We start from the raw sequence: 16,407 nt of genomic DNA, 5'->3' as shown, positions 1-16,407 counted from the left end.
TAACGGATTTGAGAGATAAAGCCAAACATTCAATATCCTCTAATAATTAATGGTCTTAAGGAGTTCCATCTAAATTTGTCTCAATAACTGATCACCGAGTGTTGTGTAATCTGCAAGACCGACTGCTGCCAGCCCCAGCGCAAGTCATTCAAGGACTGTGTTGACTCAGTAGGCCAGAGGCCATGTCAGTGGACTAAACAGAGAAAGCAGGTTCTTCTTGGGTGTCTCAGGGGGTCTGAGTCTTCTTTTTTTTTTTTTAGAAATATTTTATTTTCCAGTGATGTTTGTGGGTTCTGAGTCTTTAAAGACTTTTACTATAGCAGCTCTCTAGTCATTTGGTATCTACAACTGGGAAGGATTCTCTTTCATGTTTTGCTGTCCTCAAACTAACCGAATACTGGGAGACCCAGGACAGTGAACCTGGTCCAAATAAAAGCAAAAATAAACGCTATTGTGTCAAGAGCAGTAAGCCTTTCAAACATCTTCTACTGGTGTACCAGTATATTAAATGGAATTATATTATAGCCACCCGACCAGTATGATCACGCTTCCTTTCCTTGTAACATTAGGGCTGGAATAGAGCCAAAGGTGCACAAAGACCATCTCACAAGCTGTGGATTTCATTTCTGAGAGATTCTGAGGAATATACCAAGTTCAAAGGGTTTTGTGCCTTTTATTAAAAACTGCCTGGTCTGGTGAGTGTTTTCTGCAGTCTTCACTCTCCTTTTTAACTTCCTGACCTATCACTCCATCTTTTATCACCTCACTCCCTGTAAATAGCACCCAAAGGAGCAAGCCAGCTTCAAACACACATATGGCCTTAGACATAGCTGGGAGGGTGTGTGGTTAAAAATAAATAAATAAGAGCCTTTGGTACAACCAGAACCCGGTGTTGTGAAAGATGCCTGACACTGACTAGCATTCAGGGCAAGAATTGGATTTCTAAGTGAACAAAATATGATGAAGTCCATGTTTTTGTAGTCAGGGATTTAGGGAAGGCAACTTACTCCAATACACGAATGCTAAGAACACAAAGCTCACCATAAATGCACAACGTGTCTAAGAACTTACCTCTTCTGTTCTCTGAGAAACTGCAAACTGAAATGCATTGCCCGTGATAAAGATGCTAAAGGCTGATGGGGGTGGGGTGGGAGGGGACCATGCAGAATACAAGAGGTTAAGATTTAAGGGAAATAAGGGAGTAGAGCCTTCCTTTAAACTGGGACTCTCTCACTGAAAATAAACCCACAGCACGATGGTATTAGGAGGATCTCTACTCAGTAGGCGAGCTAAAGACACAGTCTCTCTCACTTGACTAAAGCCACTGAGCATACTTAGGGAGGCCCCAGGTGTGACCTCTGCTCCCCTGTGAGCAGTGGAGGGGCCAGGCAATCTATCATGGTGTTCATCCTGTCAGCCCTGGTGCTTCGCCACCGCTGTCTGTCACTGTGGTGGATGAGACCTGCTTAAGGGCAATCATGTCAATCTCTATGTGACCACTCAGTCTAAGGCAGAAGGATGATCTTGACAGGCCTGGCAAAGTCAGCAGAAGGTACCAAAAGCTGACGTCATAGCTTTCCCACAGAAAAGCGATGTGGGCCATTGTCTTTTCGTTTAGCTTTTTCTTTATTTTTGCTTTCCCTTTTTTCTTTTACTCTCATGTCACTGGCTAAGGCATACAGAACTTGCCTTCAGAGCTGGTCATCGCGGATAAACCTGTTGCCCTCTGAGTTTTTCCCATAGTAAACATAGCGACACTTCCCCAGGACACCTGCAAATAAAAAGATACACATCATTACAGGTGGCACAAGTAGTACAGCAAGAAAACACAGGTGCTGCAAGGCAGAAATACAACACAATCACAGATCCCATGCATGGGTGGCAGCAAACGGATTAAGCCCCAGAAGGGAAGGACCCTATTTTCTTGTCCTCAGAGTTGACATTCAAATAAAATGTCACCAGAGCACAGGCTCCTAGGAATAACACTTTCCTGCATGATTTCTTTTCCACATTTTAGAGAATTTTCTAGTTTGGCCAATTACTTCTCAAAACAAAGCAAAACTCTCTTCCCTCTCCAAGTTCTCTTGGTAGAATTTCTAAAAATGGAAAATTAAGAGTTTAAAGATGGGCCCAGCCCAAACAAAAGATATAAAACCATCTTCCCAGAATGTGGCTCTTTTCAAAATCTTTATCGTGAATCAATTTTGTTAATTTCCAGAGAGAACCTTCCAAATCCCAGCAGACATCAAGTACATAACGGATGATTAAGGAAGAATTGTGGTATCCACAAAACGCCACATGGAAAGTAACGGAGCCTCTGACGTTAAACGGCTTCCTCTCACAGGGGAATCCTGAACTGTATTCTCAGGTTGGAATGCACTTGATTTTCATCTTCAGTTTTATTTTAAATAGTTTTGCGGCTCCCTATACAGCTTTCCTGTCATTCACGGAGGTCATAAGAGGACGTAACTGTAAACAACGCCCCTAGAATAAGGTCAAACCTTTCAATCAACTCAATATTTATTCTAAATATCTATCAGAAATCACCTGCCACAGTTATTTTGACAGTATTATTAAGTAAACATCAGTTTTTCCAAGAAAATATCTGTAACTACAATTTGCTTTTGGCCACCCTGGGTTTTTTTCCTTTTAATTTTAGAAAAACAAACTTAAAATTCAGCTTCATGGAATTGTCTTATTACTAATACTCTGTGAGTCTCTGAAGTGTGCGTAACCAGAAAAAAAAGAAACAACCCAAAGAAGTGTCCATAAAACATAAAGTCATGAGCTACAAATCTGTCTGTAAACATAGCTTTCTACATACGTGTTTTTTCCCCGTTATTCTGATGATAGTGTGAAGCAAGCAACCACTATCTACTATTCCTCTGGGATAAATCAGCACTTGAAATTAGTCAGGTTCTTCCAATCAGAAGTCCTCCGTGGTAAATACTTGGGTCATTGTACAGGAGATGTTTCTCCACTATAGAACTGTAGACCGTATTCTTAAACATGGATTAAAAATGACTCTCAGAAACTTTTAATGACAAGGCAGATGCTCCTTGGTTCAGATGTCTTGGGACAAAGTGGAGAATTGCTGGGTTCTCAGAATCTCTGCAGGCTGGCAATAGGGAGGGGATGACATCATTCCACGGCCTCAGACTGGGCCGTGAGCTGGCTGTCATCACCTCCATTTCCTGCCATGGTCCCCTGAGCAAGTTCACTGTGGACCACTCTTCCCCTTTGGCTATGCTTTTTCCTTGGCCCCCCAACCCCCAAGTTCTGCTTTTCAGTATTGGTCTGGAGCCTGGAAACACTGAGCTTGGATGAAACCTCCCTGAGACCCTTCTTGGGGCCTAAATTATTCTTTTGGTGGCTGTCACTGAGCTGTTCCCTTTATTGTGCTGAATTACGTAGCACCTGGAGTTGTGCTAATATTGTCACCGATGCTAGGACGGGTCTGTGGGCATGGCCGTGGAGGCTGCATTCCAGGAACAGCATCCCCTGCAGGCCTGGGTGGGAGTGTCTCAGAAGTCTCTGAAAATCTGCAAGGGGCTTCCTTGAACATAACTGATTCCAATAAACCCTCAAGAATCTGGAAGGATGAGGCCGAGGGATGTTAATTTCTTTCTACAGCACCAGGACAGCAGGAATTTTTATAAAAAGGAATGGATAGGGCTGTCAGATATTATAAAGAACATAGAAGAGAAGGAAAGGCAGACACACACACATACACGCACACGCACGCACACACACACAAACACAACACACCAGCGGGTGCGTTTGCTCCGAGAAACTCTCCAGCACATTCTGGATTGAATTCTTTTCTCTGTGCTCTCTCCATGGTAAACCTCAACTGCAGACCTTGCCTAGTCTAGATACAACCTGGACAGCAAGTGCCCTTCTGGAAGCAGGCTGGATATTCCTGAACATGGGCCACAATGTGGAGGAAGGTGACATGTTCTGAGCCACACTGCCCAGCCCTGCTTTCTGATCAGCATTGATAAAAGTCCTTTTTAAGGCCTGCCCTGTTCCTCTGGGCCTGGAAGCAAGAATGTTTATAGACACCCTGGTGAGAGAGGGCTGTTTGATGAATGCAGGAGACTGTGGCAAAGTGTCAGAGCTTGGAAAACGAGGCAAGGACATGAGGTATTAACATTGTCAATGATCTCTTGACGGGAAAACAGATACCGTGCTCACCCTCAGATTTAAATAGACATCAAGTGCATTAATGACAAGAGGGCCGACTTCAAACAAAGGGGCTGTGTGGTGGGGGGCAGAACGCATCTCTGGGCTGGCAATAACCTGATCTGAAAAGACAGTGTCAGGGCTCGAGACAGGCCCAGGATTGTGTGTGGTGACAGAAAACAGAGATGCTGACAGAGATACCAAAGCCATATTATGCCAAGGATATTCTAACGCTGTCTGCCCCGCTAACGAAAGCTGACATCACTCCCTAGCACTTGGGGTCTTCTTCGCCTTCTCCAGCAGAACGCTTCTCCCCAGACATCATTACAAAACTCGCTGCCGTGGCCAAGTTCCTGGCAGCCCTGTTCTGTCAGAGCGCTGGGGTCACGAGGCCCGAGGATGACCTCAGTCAATCTAAATTTGGGTTCTGCAGGAGGACCACACTCATCCCCTGCCGATATCCCAGCTACTTGGGGTGATCAGAGCGCCAACGTGTGAGGAGCTGTCACCTTGAATAAAATCCGGAAAGGGAAGGCACTCAGTCTGCGGGCTCCTCCAGGAGGCGCGGGGACAGCCTGGCAACCGACAACGAAATCCAGCTGCTGTCGCTGCTCCCCTGGGGAGACAGGCGGGCCGGCTAGTGACAGTTAAAATCGGATGAGATTTTTGAACTTGAACCGCCTACGATTGCTTAAATTAACCAGGTGGTTGCCTCCATTGAGACGCCTACCTGAGCTCGCAGCTCAGAAGGGATTACCCCCCCCAAAGGGGACTTTTGTATTTAATAAATAAGTAAGTAAATAACATTAACAAGGGAGGAAAAAAAACCCGCCCAGTCCCATGTGTGGCCATAAGACTTCACTTATCACGAAGGTTATTTGTAAACTCATAGGAGCTGCTCATAAATGAAGGCACGTGGTGACTGCGGGCTTCTCTCTTCTGCTCTCCCCCTGGCCTTCCTCCTTCCAACACGGCAACTGCCATAAACTGAGAAAATTTACAGAGGAAACAGTTTGCTTGCAAAGGACATTTTGACAGTGAGGCGCTCCGAGGCTGGAATTCGGGAACCCGCGGGTGGTGACTCGGTAGGCGGTGGTTTCTGTGTACATCTGCAATGCATTCCCTTGTTTGTGTCTCCCCGAACTCCACACGTCTTGGGACTGGAAGGGGAACAACACATTTAATGGCGTATGTAGTGTTTTTAATTAAAATATCTGGCATTGCCCATAATAAACGAAGCAGGCTTGCCATGCATCAGGCTGACATGTAGCTGTCTGTGGGGGGTTTCTTTTGGGAGGCCCTGGAAAAATGACAGTGCCCTGTCCCCTCGGGAATCCTCTCCTGCCAAATGAGGCCCCTAATTTTTCTTAAGTAGCCGGCTCTGCCGTTGCCGTAAGTTCTTAAACCTATAGTTATGGAAAAAACTGTACTGGGAAGAATCTGTTTTAAAGAGGTCCTTTTTCTTTTAGATGTTTCCCCTCACTGGAGTGAGTGTTCTACTTATGTTAAGTTATGACCTTGGGGCTGCCTGCGGGGGTGGGAATCAGCCTCTTTTCTTGGATGCCCCACTGTGATGGTGGCAGGGACGGTATTGAGGAAAACCCTGAGTGTCCTGGGAAGGACATCTTTGCACAGCCATGCAGAGTCCAGCAAACACCTCAGGACTCCCTGACCTTCTGGATGGCCTCGCCCTACCATCTATTTAGTAAGGGGAGGTGGAGAAAGGCCTGTATTTAAATCCAGCTCTACCCCTAATAGTTAAGTGACCATGTGCACATACCTTTCCCTCACTGGGCTGGTTTCTCCATTTGTAAAATGAGGGCAAGGGGCCAGGTATCCCAGATTTCCACCTTAGTTCTGAAACAGATGATTTAGCATTTCTGAATGTTTCCCTTATGAAGATAAGGACGCCAGGTACCATATTGCCTGATGTAGGAGGCAGAGCCAGTGGTCAGTTAATCAAAATTTGATTTGGACCAAGGCAGCTCTTGAAACCCATCCAGTCCATTTTCCCATTAGATACAGAAGGGGAGCTCTGCTGGACCTCAAAATCCCCAAGGAAAGAATTTCCACTAACTCTCCTGCAACTTGTATTTCATACCCAGAGCTGGGAAGTGCTTACCACTAATTAGCCTATATCTCCCTAGCTTTGACATAAGCTCTAGTCTTCTAACTCCATATTCAACAGAACTAAAGACTACACATCAGAGTAAGTGGTCTACCATTAATATTTTAGCTGTGAAAGAATAATCATCTTTACTCATACAAATGCGAAAACGTATCTGATGATGGAATATGGGTTGGACCAATAAATTCATATTTGTAAAACGGAAAAAGTAAAATCTCGATTTTATTATCACTATTAATGTTAGTTTCGGTAATCGCTGTTTTAAACGCTATTATCACAAAGGTTTGTAAGTGTAACTGTGCAACGACAAACAGATTTTAATCTGTTTGTGGTCACTAGCACCTTCCAACTAGTGCTACAAAACAGGCAAGGGGCAGGGGGCTCCTCATGGAACTCCTGTTCTCCAATCTGTATGAGGAAAGCAAGGAACTAGCCTCTTCACGGCCTCTGAAGAGTGATGACAATGTTGTGAAGAAGTGGGTGGGCCCAGAGACGGAAAGAGTATTCAGAGAGCCTTCCTGTCTATTATGGAAAGTTCCACGTGACACCATACATACCATTAACATGTCACCTCTACAATAATCCCTCCTCCCCAATTTCTAATACCAGGTGGTTGAAACAGTGCTTAGTACCAAGGAGGTGTTCAATAAATATTTGAATAGATACATTAATCAATACCATTAAATACCACAATTTAAACAGAATCCACAAAGTAAGGAATTTCAACTGTTAAACACTCATATTTTAACCTCTGTTAAGACGACAGGCATTTGAAATTTTTAAAAACTATATACCACTTAAATGCTTGCCTTACTAGAGGAGAGGGCAAAGTAACAGAAGGCAACAGCCTCAATTCCTCAGCACTAGTGTTGTTTTTATGCTCAACACTTTCCTCCCACAAAAACAAAACAATCACGATGTCTGGTGGGAAAGAGAGCAGTGGACTGAACGTTATCATCCAGGCTTAAGAGCTGTAAACATCACACAGGAGAAAGGACGTTCCCCAGAAAGCACATTCCTCGGACTTTGTTATGTGCGGGTCCTGAGTAAACTGGGAACTGGGAAGGAATAAACACCCATGTTTTATGATCTTGAGAAGTGGCTGGAGCAATACCCTGAGGCCAGCCTGTGTGATGGACTCTGCTGTGGACATCGCACAGGATTTAGCAGAGCCTGCAGAATTACAGGCTCCTGGGACAACATCCTCATTCAGCGTAAGCTACTTAAACACTAAGGCAAAATGAAGAGAGGTTTTAAAATGGTCTTAAGGGAAGAGGCTGCTTAGGAGCAGTTCTGGGGGAAGGACAAAGTCCATCCTCCACGGGGGTGGGGAGGGGCACATTTTCCTTTCATCCGCAGACACATCTGGGAAGCCTTAGGTTGGAAATGAAACAGAGAAAGGCTCTCCGCCTGACCCATGAAAGGGTAGAGAAGACAAAGAAAGTGGGACTTCCTCCCAAACTAGCTGAGCATGATTTCTGGCAAGCGTCTCAGCTTATAATCTGCAGCTTAGCTTGGAATGCGGTGCCACGGTCATGCAATGCTTGCTAAACCCCAAAACGTCTATAAGGGCACCTGCTGTCTTCTCCGTGGACTGGTGGGCACATCGTCCTTGCTAAGTACTGCAGTGACCACGTCAAACAACACTGCTCGAGGGAGGTTGCCTAGTCTCTCAAATGAGCTCACTCTTTTGAGCTCTTCTTTATTATACAAAACAACCCCAGGTCAGGTATTCTCACCCTGCTCTGCTGACCCTGATATTTTGCAATGGTGGATATTTGAATTCTGCCATTTTGACCCCCCGGGATGGTTTGGCTTCAGGCTTATGAATATAACACATAAACCAGCCCGGTACTTTTTCTTTCAGAAAGCATTATTTATTCAGAACTAATTAGAAATTAATTAGAAATTAGTTACTACTTTCTGTAGAAATAGTTACTACTACATTTCACAAATTTAATTCCTTAATTTTTAAATTCAAAGTTAAACCATATTCTATTTTGAACATTTTCATTTCTCTTTTACTGAAGTTATTTCCAATGGGATCAATTCTTTTCCATGTGATTTTTTCCATTAGGGTGAAAATCCTCCATCAGCTTTTGGCGAATATCAAATTTTACCGGTTCTACCTTCTAAACCTCTTCAAGTCATTTATTTTCACAAGGTTACATTTCCTTGGGTAAAATTTTGCAGACCTAAATTGTGACGGGAAGACTTGAGTCCTCTGCTGAAATTCAGACAACACATTTGATTGTGTGTCGTTTCAGTTCACTTCAATTTTATTTTGTTTTCATTATTTCTACAAAGGCTAATTCCTTCCCGTGAATTTGTGCAGTTTTCAATACACTGACAAGATATAAATCTTCGGTCACTTTCTCATCCATAATAAATAGTGTGATGTGCAGGTTTAGTTGCTGTCAGTTTATTACAGATTCAAGTAAATGGTGGTTTCTATTTATTTTTAGCACAAAGAGTACACAGGACAAATGTAAGTATTCTGGATGCAAGAGAGGAAATAAATTGTGGGGTTATGTTACGCTGCTTTTTACCAAGCACCATTCAAAAAACAGAGTAGGAGCTACCAAAGCAAAGGTTTGGATATCCTGGAAGAAAGCTGACACAAATGTAGGCACCGTATCCCTTTGAGATAAGGACATGGGGCCCCAATGTCCGGCCCCCTCCAGTGAGGCTCGACTTAAGGTTAAACTTTCCACTGAGAGAGCAGATTATACGGCCTCCTTAGACAAACGCTGGGCCTTGTCAAGTGTCACTCACGTGTTTGTAAGGAAGAAAAAAGCAGGGGAAGGAAACCAGTCAGTGGGGAAAGTATACTGGCAAAATCTCTACTGGAGGCGAGAGGAATGCAAGGCCGAGAAGCCAATCTCCCTGCCCAGGGAGGCTGCAGGAATAGTCACGTGAGCGGCAGACAAGTTGTCATGTGACAAGCCAGAGCCTGTGGAAAATGCACTCTGGACTCCCAGGGCAGGTGAAATGAGGCTTGCCATTCTAGAAGAGGGGAAGGAGGGAGGAGAGGATTAAAAAAAAAAAAAAAATGCAGGGCCGGTTTCTCCCTCACATAACCTGTTAGCGGGAAATGTGAAATCGGGTGCAAGTCCGAGAGATAACTGCACCTTTGAGCGGATCCCTAGTAACCAGATCTGCTGTCCCAGTGTGAGTCCCTGGTCTCTGTGCTCCAGTTGCAGATGCTGTGGCCCTACCCAGACCTGACCAGGCCATTCAATGTCCTCTCCACTTCGAGGAAATATTAAGCTGACAGATTTAAAAGTTATCTGGCAGCGGATGTTTCCATGATGTGAATCCTGGAAAGGAAACAGAGTCAACATTGCTTTTCCTCAGATGTCAATGCTTTTTTTTTTTTTTTTTTTTTTGCGGTACGCGGGCCTCTCACTGTTGCGGCGGCCCCTCCCATTGCGGAGCACAGGCTCCAGACGCGCAGGCTCAGCGGCCATGGCTCACGGGCCCAGCCTCTCCGCGGCATGTGGGATCTTCCCGGACCGGGGCACGAACCCGTGTCCCCTGCATCGGCAGGCGGACTCTCAACCACTGCGCCACCAGGGAAGCCCGTCAACGCTTTTTCAATTATTTGGTACCGGGGGTCGTTTGGGTAGGCCAGACGGATGGGAAAGAATTCCAGATCTGAGGGTGGGCTCCCTTACTCCTGGTTTGAACATCAGTAATATGATTGGCTCTTACCTCAACACATGCTATATTTCAGTCAAGGAGGAACATGTAAGTATCAGCGGTCAAACACCACAGTAAATATTTCCAGGCTCCAACAACATCCCTCCTCCACAAAACCAAACCAAACTAAAACGAAAACAAGAAAAACAACCAACAACCCACCACTACTAAATCTTCTTAGCAATCCAGATTTTGGGTTTTATTCTCAGGTTACATTTTTTTTGTGCCAGTTAAGAATGAAGCCAGAAACAGTTTTCACTCTGACTTCCTAAACAATGATTTACTTTTACACTCCTATGACGCTTTATTATTTTGCTGTACTTCTAGTAAGCTTGAACACAGAATAGGAAAATTTTCTTTGAAAGTATTTCTTTAAACGTATTGAAGAATTCTCCCTGGGACAGAATTTAAAGATCTTCATTTTCGTTAAGGAGAAGAGAAGGTTCTAAGTGGCTTCCCCAAAGTCACAGTACCTGACCAGACACTAAACAATAACAATGCTATCTTTCTTACTTGCTTGTGGGATCTTAGTTCCCCAGCCAGGGATCGAACCGTGCCCCCTGCAGTGGAAGCGTGGAGTCCTAACCACTGGACCATGAGGGAAGTCCCAGCAATGCGACCTTTCTAGTTCAAATCCCTCTGAATTATAGGATTGCCCTTAGGACAGGAGAATGTCAAAGATCCACAACCTGACTTATGCTGACTCCTACCTACTTTTCCAACGGGGGAAACGAATCTTCAAAGCCATGTGGCGTGAGTGTGTTCCCCTCTCCCACCTCCCTATTCTAAGTGGGGTTTAATGGATCTGAGATGGGCTGGATTCCAAAGTGCACACCAAGATGGGATGCAAATGAGTTCAGATTCATGAAGTTCCCTCAGTGCTGCTCAAAGATGGACGTCCCACAAACCAGGCTGTCAGTCAAAATGGACAGTGGTCAAGTGGTACAGCTTCATTTTTATTTCTTAGTTTTTGACCAAGGAACTCAGAAATTTTTCAGACAGGAGAGAAAAAAGAAAACAATTTCCCCCTTTCACCCCCTCTGCCATTCCCACCATTATCTCCACATTCATCTTTGCCACCTTTCAAGTGAGGTTGGGAGCATGGCCACTAGAGGGCAGCATGAATTTAGGAAAAACAGCTGCTTTAAAAAAATAATAAATAAACGATGGCAACGATTCAGAGAGGGCCATTAAAGTCACACTGTGCTTTCGGTCACCAGTTATAAGTTCTGCAATGATCAATATGTCATGATTGCTCAATCTGTGCTGAAGGGTTTCTGGGAATGGGGCTCCCAGACACCCCCTCAGTCCCCCCACCCCCCCACCCCCACCCCCACTTTTTGGATGCCTCTGATCTCGATTTCAGGGACTAATTTTCTTTACTATCAATTGCTCTAATTAATCTTCTAGGCTCAGGAGTTGGGGAAATTTGCATATCACCTGCATAAATGTAAAGAAACACGCAAAGATAAACAGAGATAGCTTCCCACATTTCCTAGAAAAAGATTTTTATCAGGCAAGTCCAAAAGGAAATATGCCACTCAAGGGCATGGAGTTACTAATCATCATTTGATAGTGAAAAAAGTGAAAAACATAAGAATTAAATAAAACCTGCATCAATAAAACATAAAAAAAAGCGTATGTACTCTACCCAAGCAAATCCTGGCTGCCTCCTACCCACTGCTGTTGTCATCCCTCTCTGAGTATAGGTCCAGGTTAATCAGAAAAGAGAGGTAGATAAATTAGAAGCTTGGGATTACCACACACACACCACTCTATATAAAATATATAACTAACAAGGACCTACTGAATAGTATAGGGAACTCTACTCAATGTTCTGTAATAACCCATATGGGAAAAGAATCTGAAAAAGAATAGATATATGTAGATGTATAACTGATTCACTCTGTTGTACACCTGAAACTAACACAGCATTGTAAATCAACTATACTCCAATAAAAAATTAGGAAACAAAGAAAGAAAGAAAAGAGAGGTAGAAACTACTCAAATAAAAATAAAATCATAACTCCAGCTTCTGTTCTGGTCATCATGTGGTCCCTATCACTGGTCTCTGGCCCATGGGCTAGTGATTATTTTCATGCCTAGAACAACAAATGACCACCTCCCTTTCAGGAGAAAAAGGTATTCATGGGTTTCCAGGGATTTCAAACATGTTATTTTTGAAACAGCAATAAAGGTATGACATTCTAGGGAATGGCATTTTAAATGAGAATCTGTAGAATTCAAATAAATGAGTGGATTCCATCAGAGAAGGGAGTAAACAAAAATTGGATCTACTGGACTAGAGGAAAGTGGAGTCCAGGTGTGACTCTCCGTGTCAGCCGAGAACCCGCTCAAGTGGTCAGTGAAGCAAATAGGCTCTCACACTTTCTTCCTGTAGACTTTCCTAACATAACAGTCATGAGATTGACTAGCCAGTAGGGAAATGTTGGGTTCCAGTTAATTAATTAAATTATCTCATTAATTCGTGGTTCAGCAGAAACTTTTCCTGAGTTTTCTCTCACACATGAAACACTATACAAAACCAAATTCAATTTTACTGTCTTACTAGATATCTCATGGTGACCACCCATGAGGATTTCTTTTTTTTTTTTTAACATCTTTATTGGAGTATAATTGCTTTACAATGGTGTGTTAGTTTCTGCTGTATAACAAAGTGAATCTGCTATACATATACATATATCCCCATATCTCCTCCCTCTTGCCTCTCCCTCCCACCCTCCCTATCCCACCCTTCTAGGTGGTCACAAAGCACCGAGCTGATCTCCCTGTGCTATGCGGCCGCTTCCCCCTAGCTATCTATTTTACATTTGGTAGTGTATGTATGTCAATGCCACTCCATGAGGAGTTCTTTGAGGATTTACAGTGAGGATGATACAGTTAAGAGGTTTCACTAGGGTGGGAAGACTGCTCATTGAACATTTCTCAAGGTCTTAAGACCACTTTTTTATAGGAGCTCCCTAAGGGCAGAAATGATGGCTTTTCACCCATGCTTCATGAGATACTCAATAGATTGCTTATCATTGTAGAAGAGATGCAAGGATCTCAGAATACTTCTTCTGAACCCCCGAGTTTGCTACACATTCCTGGACATTGACAGGTGGAGGAATCGCATGGCTTGTCCCCACGTCAGCGATTTTCCAACTTTCCCCTGCATGGGGTCACCTGGAAGGCTTGTTAAAACAGAGATTGCTGAGCCCCACCCCAAAGTCTCTGGTTTAGGGGGTCTGAGTTGGGGCCAAGAATTTGCATTTTTGCTGGTTCCCAGGTGGTAGTGATGCTGCAGATTAGGGGGCCACACTTTAAGAAACAATGTTCTAGGACAACCTAAAAGGGCCCCCTTTTCCCTTTTTAAAAAAGTAAAACTCTTGACATCAGTTTTTCTTCTTGTAGAAGCAACACCACTCAAACTCAGAGATAAAAATCCGGTTGACTGAGATTCCTAGTGTATCGAGTTTTAGTGAATGGAGGTTTTACTGTCTTCCTAACAGCAGCCTGAAAAAACACCATACCTAAAATAATAATTAATAATAGATTGCTCCGGCTCTTTAATATAAAACAAAAATCATGAAAGTTTAAATTTAAGTGATGTGCAGATTGCATTAACAGAAGAAAAGAAGAAAAGAGTTTTTTGGATAAGTAGATTGGAACTGAACCTACAAACCATAATTTATGAAGACTAAGAAAAAAAAACTTGCAGAAAAAATTTCCCAGAAAGTCTTTAGCCTCCCTCTAAAATGACAGAATCTTATATGAACAAATGTGAGCAGCGGGGGTCCTCCTGCAGAGTTTGAATGGGAATTTTGGCTTTGCTCTCAAGCAGAAATTTGCTTTTGGGTTTCAGGTCTGTTCCTATTAGAAAGCTCACATCAAAAGGGGAGAAAACATCCACAGTTCTGTCTGGTTCTTCAGGCTAAAATTTCTCAAGAGAGTCATTGAAAATAAAGACAAGTTGCTTTTTTTTCTTTTTTTCATTCTTCAAGCTGCAAAAAAGAACCTCTCAAATAAAATTAAGCAGACCCAGTAACAACCGGGTCTGTCATAATTCAAACTCTGCAAGAACTGAGGACAAGACCTTCCTTCTTAGGCCCATTAGTCCAGCCTCCATCTGCCCTTCATTAGACTCCAAACAAACTTTTCCTGTACTGATATTACTATAATCTTTCCTAATTCCAGGACACTTTAAATTGCTTTCTCCAAAAGGAAAACGAAGAGAATCTGCTGATATATGATCTAACAGAAGGAAGTCGGCATTACAAAAAAATAACTAAAAGTATGTCATTGCAGGGAGCACAGCATAATTCTTGGGCACTAGCAATTCTCACTGCAAAATGCCAAAATATTTTTCATTACTTCTTGATCTTCAACTCCCCAACCTCTAACCTGCTTTGGACAAAAAGCGCATATATATATATATGCTAACGCCAAAGAAAGAAACTATAGGTTAAGCAAGAATTAATAGCAGAAGGCAGTTTATACGAGCGATATGAACCTCTTGAACATTTTTTTTTCTTGCCAAAATAAAGACAAAGTAAACAATAGAAGAGCATATTATAAGGGTCTTCATTAGGGTCAGGCTCATTAAAACTTAATGTAGGCACCAGAGTCTCTCCAGCAATGTTAAGAGGGGTATACTTTTTGCCTATCGATGGAATGGCCTGGGTCAGAGAGACATTGCTGACAGTGGGTGGCACCAGGTGTTATCTGTCTCTGGAACAGACTACTTTGATGGCTTGGAATATTACCCCTTTTATTTGGCTGGCTTGAGTTTGTCAAGATTCACCCTGCGGGGAGTTAACATGCTTCCATTATTGAAAAAAAAATTGCCCGTGGGCCAACGTGAGCCTCCCACCTAATAGAATACATCTGGCTCTGACAGTTTGATGCCCAGCTCTGAGCCACATTCGGCCACACAAATTAGCATCGTAGACATTGCCCATGCTGAGCAGGAAGTAATAACCTGCTACCTGCTACTTGGCCAAAATCTCATTATAAGCCATTACGGTAATTGAGGGCCCAGACTCCGCGGATATTAGACTCCCCGAGCGCCAGTCGTTAGTTCAGCAAAAGAAAGACTCCGAATGGAGGCAGGGGTGGCCGACGGAGGAGCAACTGTGCTTTGGACCATAGTGTGAATTCCATCTGCAGGCTACAACGTGGCTCTAGCAGATTTGTGAGCTGTCTCTCTTCTGCCCCGAAGCCCACGTGACCTCTCCTGTGGGGCTCAGGACCCCAGGAAGATGATGTAATTCTTGGTAGGCCTCCAACAATGCTATACGATTAAAATTTGGTTTAAATGAGTATTGGGGACAGGGAAGAAGAGGGCAAAAGAAGTCAGAATGCTCCACGAGTTAGAAGTGTAGAAGTGGGGGTGGGGAGAGGGGAAGGGGGACTCCACCCTTCTCCCTAGAAGACAGGGGCTGTCTAGAGTCACTGCACATATATAAGCTTCCATCCTTCTTCAGATGACCAAGCCAACTTCCTTTCCCCATAAGGCCTGCCCTCTTGGTCTCTGCCCAGGATGGGGCAGCTATGGATGAAGTGGTGTGGGCTTGGGAGAGGGAAAGAGGAAAGGAGTCCAATGGATCATCAGTCATGCAGCTGATCAATCAACCTGATTTTTGGTACCAGGAGGATGGCTCTGGATTGTAGTTACCATGACAACTTTCAATAAATGTTTCTTGGTAAGAGTTACATAGGGCTGGGGAGAAGAGTAACTGAAAATATAATGAACGGTTTCCAGAAATCCCTTCTTATCCTGGTACATACAAATCCCCCCTACACACACACACACACACACACACACACACACACACACACACACACACACACACACACACACACACACACACACACCGATAAGAACCAAATCCACCAATCATGGGAGCAAGTTTATGCAAGGTTTTACCTAATGTACAAAAAAACTCCTGAGTGCCGTGTCTTCTCCAGAAACCACTGGAAGCCTGGATAATAAACCTTCCTGGGCATCCGAAGTTTCCATTTCATCCTACTCCAGGTCTCAATAAAAGGCTGCCTGGCCTTGGAATTTTGAAAGAATTGGTATTTGGGGGAAAATAAGCACTACGGTGGGGGAAAGAACGTGTTGCTGAGGGTGAGGGTGTCTGAGAGTCAAGTCCTCCTTCTCAACGCCCTGAGACCATCTTCCTGTCTTAGCCATGCCAGCCTCATTATTCCTCGGCACCCAGAGGGTTAAGTACAGGCTGGAGCCTAGAAAATGGTTTCTGTTGGTACAAGAGAGGCCTTCCCTATAACTAGATCCTTCAGGAAAAAACAAATTAATCAACAGCGAGCTGAAGAGGGTTTAATGATTGCATTCTGCATACTATCAGCTTTTCCCTTTTCAAGGGCCA

At 43.7% G+C, this 16,407-nt stretch overlaps 1 protein-coding gene across 2 annotated transcripts in view; it reads right to left on the bottom strand.

Moving 5' to 3' along the window:
- Positions 1-242: 242 nt before the first annotated feature.
- Positions 243-16,407, bottom strand: part of LRMDA (leucine rich melanocyte differentiation associated) — a 1,119,714-nt gene continuing 1,103,549 nt past the window's right edge. For both annotated transcript variants that reach the window (XM_049697257.1, XM_049697258.1), the window contains one exon: positions 243-1,771. In XM_049697257.1, the coding sequence (XP_049553214.1) occupies positions 1,692-1,771 (80 nt within the window). In that variant the 3' untranslated portion in view covers positions 243-1,691. The remainder of the gene's footprint in view (positions 1,772-16,407) is intronic.

The sequence above is a fragment of the Orcinus orca genome, chromosome 14 (genome assembly GCF_937001465.1).
Source record: "Orcinus orca chromosome 14, mOrcOrc1.1, whole genome shotgun sequence".
In the NCBI taxonomy this organism is placed as follows: Eukaryota; Metazoa; Chordata; class Mammalia; order Artiodactyla; family Delphinidae; genus Orcinus; species Orcinus orca.
Note: the sequence above shows the minus strand (reverse complement) of the source record. Positions and strands in the feature narration are given on the sequence as shown.